At 26.3% G+C, this 19549-nt stretch overlaps 1 protein-coding gene and 1 pseudogene across 1 annotated transcript; both read right to left on the minus strand.

Moving 5' to 3' along the window:
* Positions 1-848: 848 nt before the first annotated feature.
* Positions 849-6721, minus strand: LOC111043176 (annotated as a pseudogene).
* A 1542-nt stretch (positions 6722-8263) lies between these two features.
* LOC111043147 (dynein regulatory complex protein 1-like) lies at positions 8264-9702 on the minus strand. The gene is made up of 6 exons (XM_022328007.1): positions 9599-9702; positions 9322-9515; positions 9046-9255; positions 8837-8976; positions 8556-8772; positions 8264-8465 (listed from the first exon to the last, which is right to left on the minus strand). Exons 2-6 carry the CDS (start codon positions 9478-9480, stop codon positions 8325-8327), a joined length of 867 nt encoding a protein of 288 aa, XP_022183699.1. The 5' UTR covers positions 9481-9515; positions 9599-9702; the 3' UTR covers positions 8264-8324.
* Between the last annotated feature and the right edge of the window lie 9847 nt (positions 9703-19549).

Here is a 19549-nt window from a genome sequence, read left to right on the forward strand (position 1 = left end):
TCAGGAATATTATGGTCTGTACTACTATTATTTACTTTTATTTATTTATTTTTACTACTATATTGATAATGTGCGCGATGGGTTTTTGCCTAGGGTTCAATATTTCCAAAGATGGAAAATATTATAGCTATTCTTCAGAGCACTAGAATTATTTAAAATTGTATTTTGCATATTTGGTCACTGCTGTACATAAATGCATACTTGAATTGGTGTATACAGATATACTGAATATGTCTGTACTGACTGTACTCTGTATATAATGCATATTTTCATTATTTTGTAATTGTTCAATACATCAAAATTAAATCCTCTCCATATATTTGTACAAATTTACCTTTTAGATTTACAGCACATCTCTACAATACGTGGTGGCAAGCCGCGAGCAGTGGTGTATCATGTTGGATCGTGGAACCAAGGAAAAAAAATAGTCAGATGAACTGGTGAAGTTTAAGTACCTATTTAGGTAACTATGTAATGTAAGCTAAAAAGTAGGTAAGAATTGAGGTCAAAGGCCTTAAAATTTAAGTTAACACAATAAAATGTAATGTTAGAACGTAGGGGTAACATATTCATATTTTTAAAAGTTAATGTAAATAGATGAAGGTCATTAGAGTGTGAAATTACGATTTCAGTGTCACGCTGCAACCAGAATTCGATTCAATGTAAGAAGAAAAATAAAGTTAGTAATTTTATTTTAGTAGGTAGGTAGGTACCAATTTATTTCGACCAATTTTTATATGAAACCATATTAATACCATACCATTTAACCTGACTTAACCGTTTATTTTTTTTTTACCTATGATAGACATCAATCATCATTTTTATAATCTATGCATTTATTAGCCGTTAGGTAGCCAGATAGATTACTCACTATACCTAACTGCTGTAATTTTTTTATAGACAATACACATTTTAATTTAAAATAATTACAAAAAATGCTGTTTATTAAATGAAAAAAATGTTAATATTAATAACTAAATAATTTTTAATTTACTTACTCGTTGTTTTCTAGGCCAGAATGTCTAAATTGTCTAAAAATAAATGTATACAAAATCTATCTTTCTCTATTCACTTGTAAATCACTACCTATTTTTTAACATTTTCTTAGTATTATATATTATAAAAGTAATAAAGGTTAAAATAAAATAATTATAATATCTACAAAATATAATAAGTGTAGTACGTTATAGCCCTATAATTTTGTCGGAGCGGTGAAAGGTCTACTTATTTTTTTTTTATCAGGTCTATTTACTGTAAGTATACGCATTGATGTTCCACAAATATTGTTAGAATCGTCAGTGAATAATGTTGGTTTTGCATTTCTTTTTGCAGAGGTAATTTACTGTTGTTTTCTAATTTTCGGAGTACACATTTTTTGTAATCGCACATCGTCCTAAAGTTAAATAAATTGTATTCATTGTGATTTATCGTTAGTAAGAAAATATTTGATTATCAGTTGTGACTTTATAACATTTTGAAAAATTATTGTATTCATTATTTTTTAAATGTACTTATACGAACTCTTGAATATTCATAGCATAAATTTATAAAACATAACATAAAGTACCTGCTCCGAGTCCATAAACTGTTTCAAAATTTTTTTTAACTCCATATTTTCGGTTTCTAGTTGTTCGACTTCTTTCATTTTCTTGAAACGGACTAAACATAATACAATACGAATTACAAAACAAACATCTTATCAAACTGAAACAAATATATTAACGGTGTACATATTTGTGCATACGGTGTAACGTTTGGTAATATTTCTTAATTGCTTTATCGAATACATCCCACATAATCAAACGATCTTCAGGAAATGCGTCCATAAATTGATTCCAATAATTACTTATATCTTTTAAACTTAAAGAGTTTGTTAAGTAAAAATCAGAATTATTTTGGCCACGTTGATCTTTAACTTTTGATTTTGAAGTATCAATAGATTTTTTTATGATACGAAGATAATCAGTATCATTAATTGTTAGTGAGTGGTTAGGATTATCGCATGGTTGTCTTTGAATAGTTGAATTTTCTAAAAAATGAAAAATTTTAAGCACTTCAATATTCTCACGCTATAAACCTGTTTCAATTTGATTAGCGGGTTACTACAATACTATTATTTTTGTTATAACTTAAGTTATAAACAAATTGGGCCTTGGAGACCGGGGTCATCAAATATTATGTTTCACAAACAATTTTTTTGTCATATATTTATTTTTAGAACGATTTATATTAATTATTGTTTGTACTTTCTTCTTTGATATTTTGACTGTATTTCAATTGTGTGGCTTCTAAAAAATCATTTTGTTCTTCGGTATCTATTTGAAAATGTTCGAATTCCACCTGAGAAACTGCTTAAGCCATTATTATTTTGTCCCATTCCAAAAATATGAGGGACTTGTTACTCACGGGATCGTTGAGATTTTATAGCTGGGTTTGAGTCATTTTCACTGCACAATTGTTCAAAATCCGTCAGCGATAAGGAAACTAAACAAAAAATCGTTTTAAAAATAATAATAAAAAAAACATTTAGCTACTTTCGATCACAATTATTATTTGTAATCTTAACGTTACATAAAATTAAAAATATCTTATTTCTTAAAGAATATGTTGATAGGTATGTTAATTAGTATTTAGGAATTGAGGAGTTTTTATCATTACAGTACTACAATAGTGGCTATACATTTAGCTCATCGTACATGTGATAGTCGAATTGTCAGAGTCTGTATTAGCACGTTCGAATGACTGATAGTCATTATATTTTGTGTTTACAATCGTGTTGATATCATAATCAAGTTGTGTCGACTTTTCTTTGAAAAAATGTATATTATTATTTGATCGTCTTCTAAAATTATACAAACAATTTTTTTTAATTTGTTTATTTTTAACGTAAAAATGTTATACTCTTGTGACACGTTCGCGGATAAGGTTCTTTCCGTGTATTTTGTATGATTTTCCGTAAACATCAGTATATTATCGATTAATTTGTTTCTAGATTCGGGTTTCCATTCACTGTAAAATGTTAGATAAAAAAATATTAGTGGAAGCGATACAATTGTGGATTTTAGTTCAATAAGGCTGACGAATCCAATATTCAAACATTCCAAACCTGTCTATATTTGCTGGCTGACTTATGTCGGTCTTATGCCACATGACTGGTCCGTCACAAATTGCACAGGTCACCATCGATTGAGTGTATGATAACAAACACTGCCAAGAGTCGATATTGTTTAAACCGTACGCTGCCATCGCGTTATACAATAAAATAAGATTGTTTTTTGGATGGGATTTAATAATTTCAATTAGTTCGTCGTCTAATATAAAAGAACAATTTTTTATAGTCATGTCAAAAATTAATTGCAACAGCGCCCGTTCTCTGGCCTCCGTGTACGAGTCAACTGATTTTTTATCATTCTGAACTCGCAAGCTTACAGTAAAATTATCTAAAAACAAAAGACAATTCAAAAGGTGTTAATGATATATAGTCAGAGACGTATCTGGAATTTTTCCACCCATTAGGGGATAATTTTATTTTGCAACACGTCTACATCCTTTCCCTCAAACATCAATATTTGACAAATTAAATTAATTTCACATAATTCTAAATATTATGAAATAAATAAACATGGGCAAGCGTCTCCCTTTTATCTCCAACCCTTTAAATATCCCTCTATATTGGTAGTCATATTTATAAATCATAGGAATTATATACCTTCTTGACTAGGTGTATTTGGTTTTGTTCTGTAAGATGGAAGATTGCTTATGTCAAGATATTTGAGTTTTGGTGGAGGCTGCCAATTAATACCTAATTGTGTTTCGTGTATGAATTTATCGACCTCAAAAATCTTTATAAAACGAATTGGTTATTAATAATAAAAATAAAAGTTACAAAAGTGTTTTAAACTTTTAATTTATTTAACAATAAAAATGATTACCCTTTCTAAATGAATATTGATTTGTTTTTGAGAAAAATCCCACAATTCTTTGTACGTCTTCTCTTGGATTTCTGCAAATCGTTCTGCCTTTTTTTCTTGTCGCTCAATATCTTGTTTCAACTTTTCAATTTCATCCTGTAATAAAGGAACTTTGGCTTGGAAATCAGTTTTATTTTCTCTTAAAATCTTCTTCTTTGTTGATAAAATATCCTGTAATCTAATTTTAAACACTATGTCAAAACTGTTTTTTTAGTTCTATTATCTGCCATATAATATGCACTTATTGATCTTTCTCCTTTGGGTGGCTTTTGCGCAAGCATTTTCCTCTTCTCGTCTTTTTAGCACTTGATAATTATAATTTAGTTTCTCCACATTATCTTCACATTTAAGTTTAATTAACTCAAATTCTCTTTGTATGTACTATAAAATATAATTAAATTAATTAAAATTTAAAGTGAAATTATAAACGTTAAAGTTTGTTAATCTTACGTTCAATTCTGTATTCATGTTGGATTTTAAATTTCTGATTATTTCTTCGTTCATCTCATATTGTTTCATTATATTATTTTCTTTCTTTTCGATCATTGCCAAACGGTTATTTAATGAATCGGTTTCAATCAATATTGTTTTATTGTAAAGGGTTTCCCAACCTTTATTAGCATTATCAATTCTATATTCACGCTGCTGGTCCATAGTTGACTAACGAAAAATTCAACTTAAATTTAAACCTTGTATTCCTATAAATTTTAAGTGTTTAGTTCTTACCTTTATGTATTGAATATGATTTTTGTATTGTTTTCTAATGAATTTCACTTGATTTTCAATCCTTTCTTGTAAAATTCGAACATCTTCACATTGAGCTGCCTGTTCTTGTAAAAATCTATTGTCTGATTCAGCTAAATCACGTTTTAGTATTTCAATCATTTGATTTTTTTGTTAAATGAGATCTAACCCTCTTTCTAAAATTAGCACATTAATTGGAATTAAGTAAGTATACATTTTAGTAAGTAATGGTAGGTGGTATAAATAATAATTTACTGACTCTTTTGATGTTCTAAATGTTCGTGTATTTCCAATGCATCATTTTTTTTTAATATTATAGGCCACTGACAGCTAATTTCCATAAATTTAGCATTAGCTATTTCGGATTCCAATTCAACTGATTTTAATCTAATATCTCTTTCACTTTTGTCAGTTTCTCGACGATTATTTTCACGATTGTCATTTGCTAGAAGTACGTTAGTCACTAATTGAGACCCTTCTTCTGTATAACTAATAAGGTCTGATTCACTGTTTTCAATTTGTTTTATTACAGATATAGGTACATCCATTTTATCAAATTCTTTTTCTTCAACTTCTGCTGGGTCGAATCTATATCATATATTTTATTTGACCATTAGTTTAATAGTAATAAATTGAGCTTAGGAATGTTTATTAATTGTATTTTTATTTAATGATGTATATATAGTTGAAAAATAAGTAAGCTTTAATTTATTGTTTACATTTACATTTTCTGAACAGGTTTTTTTTAAAAATATTTTTTGTTTACAATTTGTAATTTGTTCTTTTAAACTTAAATTTTTTAGTCAGTTTCAAATTACCAAACCCTAGATTATCAATGGATATGAACAATAAATATTTATTTATAATTCAATACATTTATTTTATTATTAAAGTTTTAAAAATATTTAATGGGTATAGATCATGTTTTATCTATTCATTTTAACCAAATATTTTCTAAACTAGTAGAAATGTAGTTATTGTGGTTAGTTATAACTATTATTATTTAATAGTTATTGCGACAACCATTACAATTATTTATACATTTTTATTTACATAAGTATATATTTACTTATATTTATATTTTATAATATATAGTATGTATCTAAATGTTAAATATAACCAGCTCAATGAAATGTAAAATATTGCTTCAGTATAATATATTCTACTTGTTATATTGTCCATTGAAAAGTCATTAGATAGGTATACTCAATGGGTTTGTTATTAATGAAAATTAAAAGTTATTTTTATTAATCAGAATCTAAGTAGGTACTAGGTGGGTACCTAGTATGTAGGCAATACAATTAAACATAATAAACAATTACACGCATCATAATATGATTACCTACATATTTGTTTGTAATATTTGTTTTCAGCTTTTTATTTTTATTTAAGTCATTTTAAAACTGTAAATTTTTTTTTTAAGTTCTCAAGAGTTTGAAGCGCTCAAGTATGCACTTCACCATATAATACTTTAATGACTAAAGAGTATATATGTATATATAAACTTAAAATAAACTAACTAATTAATATATTATTATACACACTAATGTGGTGGCCACCAAATACCAATCACGGTAATCGTATAACTAAGGATTAAAAGTCTATTTTTGGTTCTTTCTTAACTACCTAACTACCTTAAAACACCTCTAAAAGTTTCATTAATGGTTTTAATCATTTTTATAAATTAAAAATTACGAATTAAAATTGAAACAAAATAAAACCCTTACTTATATTTTACAGTATTTCTTATCTCGTTCATCTTCCTTCGTGTTTTTTTCTTAATTTAATGTTATGCCCGTATCGCAATCATTTTCAAAAATGTAGTTAGTGTTTCTTTTATTTTAATAGACTTTATTTTAGAACTGTGTTTTAATGAGAACATCTTAAACTATAACATATTGTAACACATATTGTATTGAACACGATGTTAAAACAAAAAACCTTATTGTGTAACCAAATAACATAAGATAAAGAATATAGCAAATTAACTATGTAACTATGGATACCGGGGGTAGTTATTGAACAAATAAAAAGGGAACAACAAACATATTACATATTATACTTCATTTTAAATTATAGTCATAAAGCATAGGCATTACCTACTTTTTGTTTATTTTAGATTAATATTTTAATAATAATATTATTAATAGCATCTAATGTAAATATTTGTGTAAAGTTATAAACTATAATAATTAATAAGTATAAATTACAAATGCTTTACACACTTCAAACACAGATTAACTGTTGGTAATTTGTTTGGTTTTTTAAACCCACGTGGCCTTGCGAGTGTAGAATGTAGATAATACGGTTGTTTTAAGAAATTTAATCAAGAACAATTTGAAGAGATTGTGGAGTACCGACGTACCGTATGCTATTCGACTGCAGGTAGTATACGTATACTTAATGTGAATATGTGTAGGGTGAGATGCGGTATTTAAATTTTAAATTTATAGTTGATTCATAAATTAAAACAATAATTATGCTGAAATTGACATACCACTTAAATAACTAATTGAACCTAAGATGATTTAGCTCATAGTTATAAACCTGTAAACAAAAGATGTAAATATTATCCATTTGTATATATATTAATGGTTAGGTTGTTTGTTTATATCTACCTACGTATAATTGTACTAAAGATGTACCTAAATATTTAAATAATAAGAGTATTAAAATCTTTAATTCATCGATAACATCAAAACGTATTATGAAAGATTTGAAAAATGCATATCTATCGAAAGAAGAATTTCCATAAATCGAAATTAAAGAAAACTTTTTCCATTTTTTGCTATGTTTAACCGGGAAATACAAAATAGTAGATTAGTGATTATAACAATCATGCATTGCAGATACATAATTTTCTCATCAATTCGTTGTTAATGGTTTAGTTATATTCCAACTACAAACGTTATAAACACATTTGAAAAACTGATCGAATCTATATATTTTTTTGGAAATTAAAATCTTTTGGCTCTAATTGTTGATTAATTTGAAGATACATGGATTGGCTTAATCGAAGACGTTGGTTGCAGTTTGATTTTAGTTCTTGGAACTCTTATGATTTGGTACTTGAAAATCAACCTCAAATCAATAATTCGATCAAAAGGTGGTAGAACGTATTTCAGCATTTTATGGTGCACTATATAGGAGCTAATCATCTATATATTTAGAAATGTATCACATATTAAATGAAAGAATATGCATTAAAATAATAAGCTGATAAGCATAGTATATATTATACTGTATACTGTATAGGAAGTATTTAAATAATTTTGATTGTATTTATTTTGGGATTAAAAGTTTGACTATAAATAAGATTAGAATATACATTTGCCAGGCAAAATAAAAACTTGAAAATATAAAAATGTATAATTAACAAAATAAAAAATTACAGTTAAATGGTTAGATGACATGATCAANTTAGGGGATAATTTTATTTTGCAACACGTCTACATCCTTTCCCTCAAACATCAATATTTGACAAATTAAATTAATTTCACATAATTCTAAATATTATGAAATAAATAAACATGGGCAAGCGTCTCCCTTTTATCTCCAACCCTTTAAATATCCCTCTATATTGGTAGTCATATTTATAAATCATAGGAATTATATACCTTCTTGACTAGGTGTATTTGGTTTTGTTCTGTAAGATGGAAGATTGCTTATGTCAAGATATTTGAGTTTTGGTGGAGGCTGCCAATTAATACCTAATTGTGTTTCGTGTATGAATTTATCGACCTCAAAAATCTTTATAAAACGAATTGGTTATTAATAATAAAAATAAAAGTTACAAAAGTGTTTTAAACTTTTAATTTATTTAACAATAAAAATGATTACCCTTTCTAAATGAATATTGATTTGTTTTTGAGAAAAATCCCACAATTCTTTGTACGTCTTCTCTTGGATTTCTGCAAATCGTTCTGCCTTTTTTTCTTGTCGCTCAATATCTTGTTTCAACTTTTCAATTTCATCCTGTAATAAAGGAACTTTGGCTTGGAAATCAGTTTTATTTTCTCTTAAAATCTTCTTCTTTGTTGATAAAATATCCTGTAATCTAATTTTAAACACTATGTCAAAACTGTTTTTTTTAGTTCTATTATCTGCCATATAATATGCACTTATTGATCTTTCTCCTTTGGGTGGCTTTTGCACAAGCATTTTCCTCTTCTCGTCTTTTTAGCACTTGATAATTATAATTTAGTTTCTCCACATTATCTTCACATTTAAGTTTAATTAACTCAAATTCTCTTTGTATGTACTATAAAATATAATTAAATTAATTAAAATTTAAAGTGAAATTATAAACGTTAAAGTTTGTTAATCTTACGTTCAATTCTGTATTCATGTTGGATTTTAAATTTCTGATTATTTCTTCGTTCATCTCATATTGTTTCATTATATTATTTTCTTTCTTTTCGATCATTGCCAAACGGTTATTTAATGAATCGGTTTCAATCAATATTGTTTTATTGTAAAGGGTTTCCCAACCTTTATTAGCATTATCAATTCTATATTCACGCTGCTGGTCCATAGTTGACTAACGAAAAATTCAACTTAAATTTAAACCTTGTATTCCTATAAATTTTAAGTGTTTAGTTCTTACCTTTATGTATTGAATATGATTTTTGTATTGTTTTCTAATGAATTTCACTTGATTTTCAATCCTTTCTTGTAAAATTCGAACATCTTCACATTGAGCTGCCTGTTCTTGTAAAAATCTATTGTCTGATTCAGCTAAATCACGTTTTAGTATTTCAATCATTTGATTTTTTTGTTAAATGAGATCTAACCCTCTTTCTAAAATTAGCACATTAATTGGAATTAAGTAAGTATACATTTTAGTAAGTAATGGTAGGTGGTATAAATAATAATTTACTGACTCTTTTGATGTTCTAAATGTTCGTGTATTTCCAATGCATCATTTTTTTTTAATATTATAGGCCACTGACAGCTAATTTCCATAAATTTAGCATTAGCTATTTCGGATTCCAATTCAACTGATTTTAATCTAATATCTCTTTCACTTTTGTCAGTTTCTCGACGATTATTTTCACGATTGTCATTTGCTAGAAGTACGTTAGTCACTAATTGAGACCCTTCTTCTGTATAACTAATAAGGTCTGATTCACTGTTTTCAATTTGTTTTATTACAGATATAGGTACATCCATTTTATCAAATTCTTTTTCTTCAACTTCTGCTGGGTCGAATCTATATCATATATTTTATTTGACCATTAGTTTAATAGTAATAAATTGAGCTTAGGAATGTTTATTAATTGTATTTTTATTTAATGATGTATATATAGTTGAAAAATAAGTAAGCTTTAATTTATTGTTTACATTTACATTTTCTGAACAGGTTTTTTTTAAAAATATTTTTTGTTTACAATTTGTAATTTGTTCTTTTAAACTTAAATTTTTTAGTCAGTTTCAAATTACCAAACCCTAGATTATCAATGGATATGAACAATAAATATTTATTTATAATTCAATACATTTATTTTATTATTAAAGTTTTAAAAATATTTAATGGGTATAGATCATGTTTTATCTATTCATTTTAACCAAATATTTTCTAAACTAGTAGAAATGTAGTTATTGTGGTTAGTTATAACTATTATTATTTAATAGTTATTGCGACAACCATTACAATTATTTATACATTTTTATTTACATAAGTATATATTTACTTATATTTATATTTTATAATATATAGTATGTATCTAAATGTTAAATATAACCAGCTCAATGAAATGTAAAATATTGCTTCAGTATAATATATTCTACTTGTTATATTGTCCATTGAAAAGTCATTAGATAGGTATACTCAATGGGTTTGTTATTAATGAAAATTAAAAGTTATTTTTATTAATCAGAATCTAAGTAGGTACTAGGTGGGTACCTAGTATGTAGGCAATACAATTAAACATAATAAACAATTACACGCATCATAATATGATTACCTACATATTTGTTTGTAATATTTGTTTTCAGCTTTTTATTTTTATTTAAGTCATTTTAAAACTGTAAATTTTTTTTTTAAGTTCTCAAGAGTTTGAAGCGCTCAAGTATGCACTTCACCATATAATACTTTAATGACTAAAGAGTATATATGTATATATAAACTTAAAATAAACTAACTAATTAATATATTATTATACACACTAATGTGGTGGCCACCAAATACCAATCACGGTAATCGTATAACTAAGGATTAAAAGTCTATTTTTGGTTCTTTCTTAACTACCTAACTACCTTAAAACACCTCTAAAAGTTTCATTAATGGTTTTAATCATTTTTATAAATTAAAAATTACGAATTAAAATTGAAACAAAATAAAACCCTTACTTATATTTTACAGTATTTCTTATCTCGTTCATCTTCCTTCGTGTTTTTTTCTTAATTTAATGTTATGCCCGTATCGCAATCATTTTCAAAAATGTAGTTAGTGTTTCTTTTATTTTAATAGACTTTATTTTAGAACTGTGTTTTAATGAGAACATCTTAAACTATAACATATTGTAACACATATTGTATTGAACACGATGTTAAAACAAAAAACCTTATTGTGTAACCAAATAACATAAGATAAAGAATATAGCAAATTAACTATGTAACTATGGATACCGGGGGTAGTTATTGAACAAATAAAAAGGGAACAACAAACATATTACATATTATACTTCATTTTAAATTATAGTCATAAAGCATAGGCATTACCTACTTTTTGTTTATTTTAGATTAATATTTTAATAATAATATTATTAATAGCATCTAATGTAAATATTTGTGTAAAGTTATAAACTATAATAATTAATAAGTATAAATTACAAATGCTTTACACACTTCAAACACAGATTAACTGTTGGTAATTTGTTTGGTTTTTTAAACCCACGCGCACGTGGCCTTGCGAGTGTAGAATGTAGATAATACGGTTGTTTTTAAGAAATTTAATCAAGAACAATTTGAAGAGATTGTGGAGTACCGACGTACCGTATGCTATTCGACTGCAGGTAGTATACGTATACTTAATGTGAATATGTGTAGGGTGAGATGCGGTATTTAAATTTTAAATTTATAGTTGATTCATAAATTAAAACAATAATTATGCTGAAATTGACATACCACTTAAATAACTAATTGAACCTAAGATGATTTAGCTCATAGTTATAAACCTGTAAACAAAAGATGTAAATATTATCCATTTGTATATATATTAATGGTTAGGTTGTTTGTTTATATCTACCTACGTATAATTGTACTAAAGATGTACCTAAATATTTAAATAATAAGAGTATTAAAATCTTTAATTCATCGATAACATCAAAACGTATTATGAAAGATTTGAAAAATGCATATCTATCGAAAGAAGAATTTCCATAAATCGAAATTAAAGAAAACTTTTTCCATTTTTTGCTATGTTTAACCGGGAAATACAAAATAGTAGATTAGTGATTATAACAATCATGCATTGCAGATACATAATTTTCTCATCAATTCGTTGTTAATGGTTTAGTTATATTCCAACTACAAACGTTATAAACACATTTGAAAAACTGATCGAATCTATATATTTTTTTGGAAATTAAAATCTTTTGGCTCTAATTGTTGATTAATTTGAAGATACATGGATTGGCTTAATCGAAGACGTTGGTTGCAGTTTGATTTTAGTTCTTGGAACTCTTATGATTTGGTACTTGAAAATCAACCTCAAATCAATAATTCGATCAAAAGGTGGTAGAACGTATTTCAGCATTTTATGGTGCACTATATAGGAGCTAATCATCTATATATTTAGAAATGTATCACATATTAAATGAAAGAATATGCATTAAAATAATAAGCTGATAAGCATAGTATATATTATACTGTATACTGTATAGGAAGTATTTAAATAATTTTGATTGTATTTATTTTGGGATTAAAAGTTTGACTATAAATAAGATTAGAATATACATTTGCCAGGCAAAATAAAAACTTGAAAATATAAAAATGTATAATTAACAAAATAAAAAATTACAGTTAAATGGTTAGATGACATGATCAAGATGGCAATACGAGATGCTTTATAGCAGAAGTTCCCAAACTTTTTATGATGCGAACGTTTTGGAAAATTTTTAAATTTAGCCGACCTACGCAGCATACTCATATATAATGATTTTTTTTTTGTTGTTTAATTTATGATCGCTATATTTGAGATAATTTCTAGTACGGCAGCGTTATAGTGCTCACTCGTACACTCAAATAATTCAGTAATCAGATATTGGATTTTGCTAAACTGCATTTATATCAAAGTACCTAATAAATGTACAATATAGTTATACGAAACATACTGTTTAATTTACTCGTTTTAAACAACCAAAATATATAATAATAATAATAATATATTTGCGAACAAACAACAATATATTTTCTTTTTTATGTATATTATATTTTATTGTAATCTAATACTAAATATGTTATATCATGAAAAACAAATGTATATTTTAAAACTTTCTTCGACCCACCAAAGACCAAACATATGATTGCAACCCATAGCTTGGGAATCTCTGCTTTATAGTAATTTTAGTTTATATGGGGGTTATAATAATTTTAGAAATGTATTGATATTGATAGATGAATATTTTATAATTCTTAATCATTATTCTAGTATAATGAGTAGGTACTAGATCCAGAATTTGATATAAAATGACATATTTTACATTTTTGCAATACACATTTCAATGACTATTAACTTTAGTATATACCTACACTTTTAATTCAGATATTATTACTTCAATAACGGGTTTAAATTTTGATATATAAGTGCATCAACATTTTCAAAAAAATAATTTGCTTAACAATTTACAGTAAAAAAAGATTAGTTCTCCTTTAAAAAAACAAGTATGTATCGCCCTAGAACAATTCTTAAATTGTATACAAATCTAAATAATTAAAAATATTATTGTAAGTATAGTTTAAAGAATATATCAAAATATCAGAATTTAAAAACGTTATTACTGAAAAACATGGGGGCGTGCTCGCCAAATCAGCCTGTATAATATGAAAAAAAATAATGTAATAGTATTATTATTTACCTGTTAGAAGATTATCCTAATTCAAATTTAGGTTTTAAAATATAAGTTAGTTTTTTATTATAAGTGGGTGTTTTTGATAGTTATAGATCAATCATCAGTTTAAAAAGTATAAACTTTGCGTCAAAGGAATTTTATTTTTACGAAACGTAAGATTCTTAACATTTTAACATTTAATTTTGTACCACTTTACTGGTTCAATAACCAAATTTTGATAGTGGTTTATTCAATAAACGTATGGGTGAAAATAATAAGGACAATATGAAATATTAGAATTGTAAGTAGGTACCTATTCCTTTTTCCAAAAAAACAATGTTTAAAGAGTTAATTCAAAAGAAATAATGAGTGTTTACTGATATTTGTTTATTTAACTGTTCAAAAATGTGTTCCAAATAAAATGCTTTAATCGTTTAATTATCTTCAAACTGAGTTCAAACGTATTGTGGGTATTTATTATACATTTTATTCAAATTATATAATAATTTTTGACTGAATAAAGAATATCAAACAATAATTTTTGTTTTTTTGCACTTAATAGAAAGTGATTTATACTCAGTAATGTTGTTGTTCACATTTTTAAGTTGTTTGGACCCAATTATACGGGGTCAGCACTGAAAATAGTTTTGGCAAGTCGTATTGTATATAATATGTATTGTCGCCAACTTGTTGAGTCTTTTCTGGCTATCAAAAGACATAGTTCGTCCTAAGGAACTGTTATCGTGACATTGAAATAAAATAAATAAATAGATCAATATAAAAAATACTAAAAACATATTAAAAAAGAAAATAAGTGTACAGCTTATTAATAGCTTGAAATCGAAATAGATAATAATCAATTTTTTACTACATTATATTTTTTATTAATGAAACGTTAAGTAGATCTTATTAAATATTTTGAATGATTTTTTTTGTTTGATAACTTTAATATTCACCCTTATAGCCTATATCGGCTAAATCATATTACCATTATAGATTCTATAATCAATTGCTATTTTAAAATAAATGATACCTAGATCGGATCTGAAATCATATCAACAATCTGCATTTAAAAAACTTGTTGAATTATTAGTTAACACAATACTTTAATAAGCAATGATACTGATGGTAACTAATGACTAATGAGTACCTAATTACTTTTTTTTTTTATTAGCTATTAGTATATACTACCTAATTACTTATTATGAAGGTATTATCTTGATCTTAACTATTGAATTTATCATCCAATGTTGTAAACTTGTGAATTCATATCAAAGTTCTATAATATAAATTACTATTATTGGATCATATTTATTATCAAATAAAATATTTTTTTGTAATATATTGCATTATTGAAAACTTTTTTAATTTGAATATACCTACATAGTACAATTAATAATACAAATCATGATAATATTTTAAGACACAATATCAAAAAAAAATATTATAAAATAAATAATTTGCTTAATGTTGATTAATAAAAATTGTATCATAATCTCTATTATTACTTATTTGTAAACTATAATAATAATAAAAAAAATATTTTTTAAATTAATTATTTAAAAAAAAATTGAAGATAGCCATTTTGTAGAGTTTATTTTTCTGAAAATATTGACATTTTGATTTCATTAATCTCCTGATTTTTAATAATGTTTCTAGTGTTGAGAAAAACTGTGAATTATTTGACACGTCCATCCTACCATAGTCGTATCTTTGATTATGGTCATAGTCCATAAATGGTAGAACGGTGTCAAATAATTGTAACAGTTTTTCTCAACACTAGAAACATTACTAAAAATCAGGAGATTAATGAAATTAAAATGTTGAAAAGTCAACATTTTCAGAAAAATGAACTCTACAAAATAGCTATCTAATAATTTTTTTTAAATAATATGTTTTTAACTTTTTTACTAAAACATAAAAATAAATTAAAACATGAATTATTGGTAGTGCTTGTCCCTGTGAGTCTTAATAAAAAACTAGAAAGTAGAATTATGATATCTCCATTATTTCAGGAGATATCGCAATGGATAAATCCTCACGAGATAACCTGTATATCTTCTACCTCACAATATGTAAACATTAATTGTAAGATTTACAATTTAATTAGGGTATGCAGCGACTGACTATCTTTAAAAAAATATGTTTTCTGAGGATATTTCTTAGGACCTACGAGTATATATATTATTTAGAAGAAAATAAAAAAAACTAGATAAAAATCATCCCCATAATATGTTATTCACGTTGGCACAAGTTGTGTTAGAGATTTGAGGGAGGGGGGATGAGGTCTTTATTTCAAGACACGCTAAATAATTGTACGATGCTTAAATAAGCATATTACCTACTAATCAGCGAATTTTTACTCTCTTTCCTAGTTAATATTTCTTTTCTTTTTTTTTCTTTTTTCTTTTTTTTTTTATTAAATTGTAAATGCATGTATCAATGAATTACGTAGGTATATCTATGCAGTACTATAACTAATATTTCTATAATAGATAATATTTGTTGAATTGAATTAAATATTCCGATCAATATGTTTTGCCCGTAATCCACGCCATAATCACTTAGGTACTTATAATATTTGAAATGGTAACACCAATGGGTAGCTTAAACTTTTGATGTTGTGGCTACAAGTACTGTTTAGTCTAAAATATGTTGTTGTTCGTAAATCGTCAATAGTTATTACATCATTGGTAGATTTTAAGTGTAAGTGAAGTACTTACCTGTCTTACCTATAACTTTTGTTTTGACTAGCAAAACATTATTAATTATTGTGTTGATACAATAAGCATTGGAACATTTAAGATCTAACTAAAACCCTCATTGAGACGACTGAATTATTTTTTTATTGACCTACATAGATACCAATACTATAATTTTATTTTTAACAAAAAATGAATGTATACAAATTTAATTAAAATCTACAAACGTTAGTTCGGTATTAAACAATTTTGTTTGTTATTTGACATTATAATCAGTCATGATAATTTGTGTAGCGTATTTCAATTCCTCCCATGCTTTAAATAATAAATTATATTTACTAGTAATAATGGTATGCAGTTATTTTACTCAACGTTATGATATTGATTTACTGATGCAATTTTTCCTAAAGATTAAAATAATACCTACCATGTAGTGTGTATCTTACTATCTTAACAATTATGTATAAGAATGAAAAAATTCTGATTTTCATATTTTCTATTTAATAATAAATACTAATAAGTATCTACTTTATGTAGTGTTAAAATATAAGAGTTTATACTGTTTATATTTAATATTTATTTGAGAATTATATTATATGATTATCCCAACTGTACAAGTTCGTATAATATATTACATTACCATAGTTAATAGTTCTAGTTGATCTCAAATACTTACTTACTTATTGATGTGTTTTTTATTTACATACTTATAAATAATATGATGTCCCTACTGGTTACTGATATAGACGTACATAAGGGTGTAAGTCCCACCTGGGACCTGGGTCATCTCAAGCTCTTCTTAAGATATTTTAATTTATTGAATTATTTATACTATATAACAATCTATAATAATAAATGCATAGTAATAACATTCAATGAACAGTATTTAATATAAATTTACTTGATTAATTAATTTAATTGATAGTTATTTTTGTTGTATTATACAAATGATGTACATAAATGTTTTGATTCTTGTATTGTTAGACCTTAAAATATATTTGTACATCTTTTTGTTGAATTCTACAGGTGGGGCCAGATTAAGACATTTTTCGCCCCGGGACGTTTATTATATTCTTATGTACCCATAGGGTGTAGACTGTAGGTAGGGGTGATTAAGTGGTCCAAACCACCCTAAGATATTTTTTTTATCAACATGAAATTATCTTACTCTATGTTGCTTGATATTTATGAATTTAATTTCACTTATAATATTTGGAAACAAAATATCCAACTATATTTTTCAAAATTGCCAATAAATGGTTTCGTATTTGGTTTGGCTTTATATGATTAATAAAGTTTTGGGAAAATATAATTCCCTATGCAATTTAATTGCAATGCTTCTTGGAAAAAATATAAGCCATTTATCACAGACTAAGGTATATATATTATATCTTGCAATCCTAGCCCGTGGTATCTATACAGTTACAAGTGACAACTGACAAAATACAATCATAATTTAATTCATTGTGTATTATTTATATTATTTATTTAATTTTTAGACTTTTGTCTGGTAGCGACCATTTACCTATTATGTCCAGTATTTTAATGACAAAAGCAGTGGAAATCCAGCCACTATTAAATATGGTGTACACAGGAAAAATACCAATGAATAAACTCAACAGGATCTACTAAGATTTTTGATTTTACACACTATGTTCATTTTATTCATACACATATTATTTTCACGTTTTAAAAAGGTAGTTACCAGTTAGTTTGATTCGCTTCCCAGCATCCCTATATTGAAAAGTACCACAGCTTATAATATATTATTATATTATTTGTGATTGTTTTAAATTGTATCATACTATATACAATATTGTGGTCTGTTGTATATAAAGGGGGCGTGGGGGCAGAGGCCAGAGACTCCACTCTCATATTGCTCTTGAAACCTTTTGGTAGGGCTGTCAGCCATTTGTCCAGGTTTAGTCGGGTGTTCACACTACTGGTTTTAAGCACTCTTTTCTGATATTCATTAAATTCCGGCCGGGATGACCAATTAGAAAAAATATAATGTCATAATGTTGTTTCCACGATAACCTACCAACCATTAATTAATGTTCATCAACAATCGGTTATTTTGTTATATTTACTAACTTTTTAAAGTAGGTGTAACTTTGATATGACGTCATGATTGGTATAACACCGCGTGAGTCGTGACACCTAACTATTTGTTAATAATCGGTAATAATTGTTTTCGACCGTACCGTATATCTACGTCTTGTAACAAGTGTAGTTGTCTTATCAAAATAAATATTAGTTTTCTTTTTTCACGCGATCGTAGTAATCGAGTGATAGCCGGACAGCCGATAGGGTAGGCGAATGTAAAATATTTTAAGTCCATGGCGTTTGAAAAAAATGCAAAATGAATTCTCTTTTACAAAAAAAGCGAAACCAACTAACAATTTTTAACTAGTATAAGGAGAACAAAATAGGTTTTATTTTTTCGAGCAGGATAATGTCCAAAAATAATTTTGATTATCAAAATCGGTATAAGGCTTAATTTAATAGTTGAAAGTGGTATTCTCTAAAATTAAATGTTCTACTTTTAATTTTAAATTAATGACAGCTCTGTGGCTTTTTCGCTCAAGCGTTTTGCTTTTGAGAACTTTATTTTCGACTATGCTTACGAGTTACGATATGGATTTTCGTAGATTTAGTAAGTATAATATAACATCAAAAATGGTCTTTACCCCCGAAGTAATGAATTGGGAATTGGGAATATTATCTATTTGTTAGAACTCAGAAGTATATTTTGTATCCGTGATTATACAGTAGCAAATCCAAGAGGGGGGGGATGTAAATACCCCCCCCCCCACATTGATAAATTTCTGGATCCAACCCTATGATTATATTATATTAATAATTTGACAATTACATTTTTATTGAATTTTATTATGTACAATATTTTTTCTTTAATACGGCGATAATTTATATCTATGCGTTGAATAATGTATATAGTCACCACTCACTCACTCAGAAGATAATAGTTTTCCGTACGAATGTTATAGTGAATTGATGTGGGTAGCCAGTATAATCGATATAATTTAGTCTGCTGTCTGCAGTAACCATTACAATGGAA

Source organism: Myzus persicae, unplaced genomic scaffold (genome assembly GCF_001856785.1).
Source record: "Myzus persicae strain clone G006 unplaced genomic scaffold, MPER_G0061.0, whole genome shotgun sequence".
NCBI classification, from domain to species: Eukaryota; Metazoa; Arthropoda; class Insecta; order Hemiptera; family Aphididae; genus Myzus; species Myzus persicae.

Excerpts from the sequence above, each read along its gene's own strand:
- LOC111043147 (XM_022328007.1), bottom strand. The coding sequence starts at position 9,480 with ATGATTGAAATACTAAAACGTGATTTAGCTGAATCAGACAATAGATTT. Across the intron at positions 8,977-9,045 it reads ACATGAATACAGAATTGAAC|TACATACAAAGAGAATTTGA; the intron begins GTAAGATTAACA and ends TATATTTTATAG. Across the intron at positions 8,773-8,836 it reads CAAAGGAGAAAGATCAATAA|ATTACAGGATATTTTATCAA; the intron begins GTGCATATTATA and ends GTTTAAAATTAG.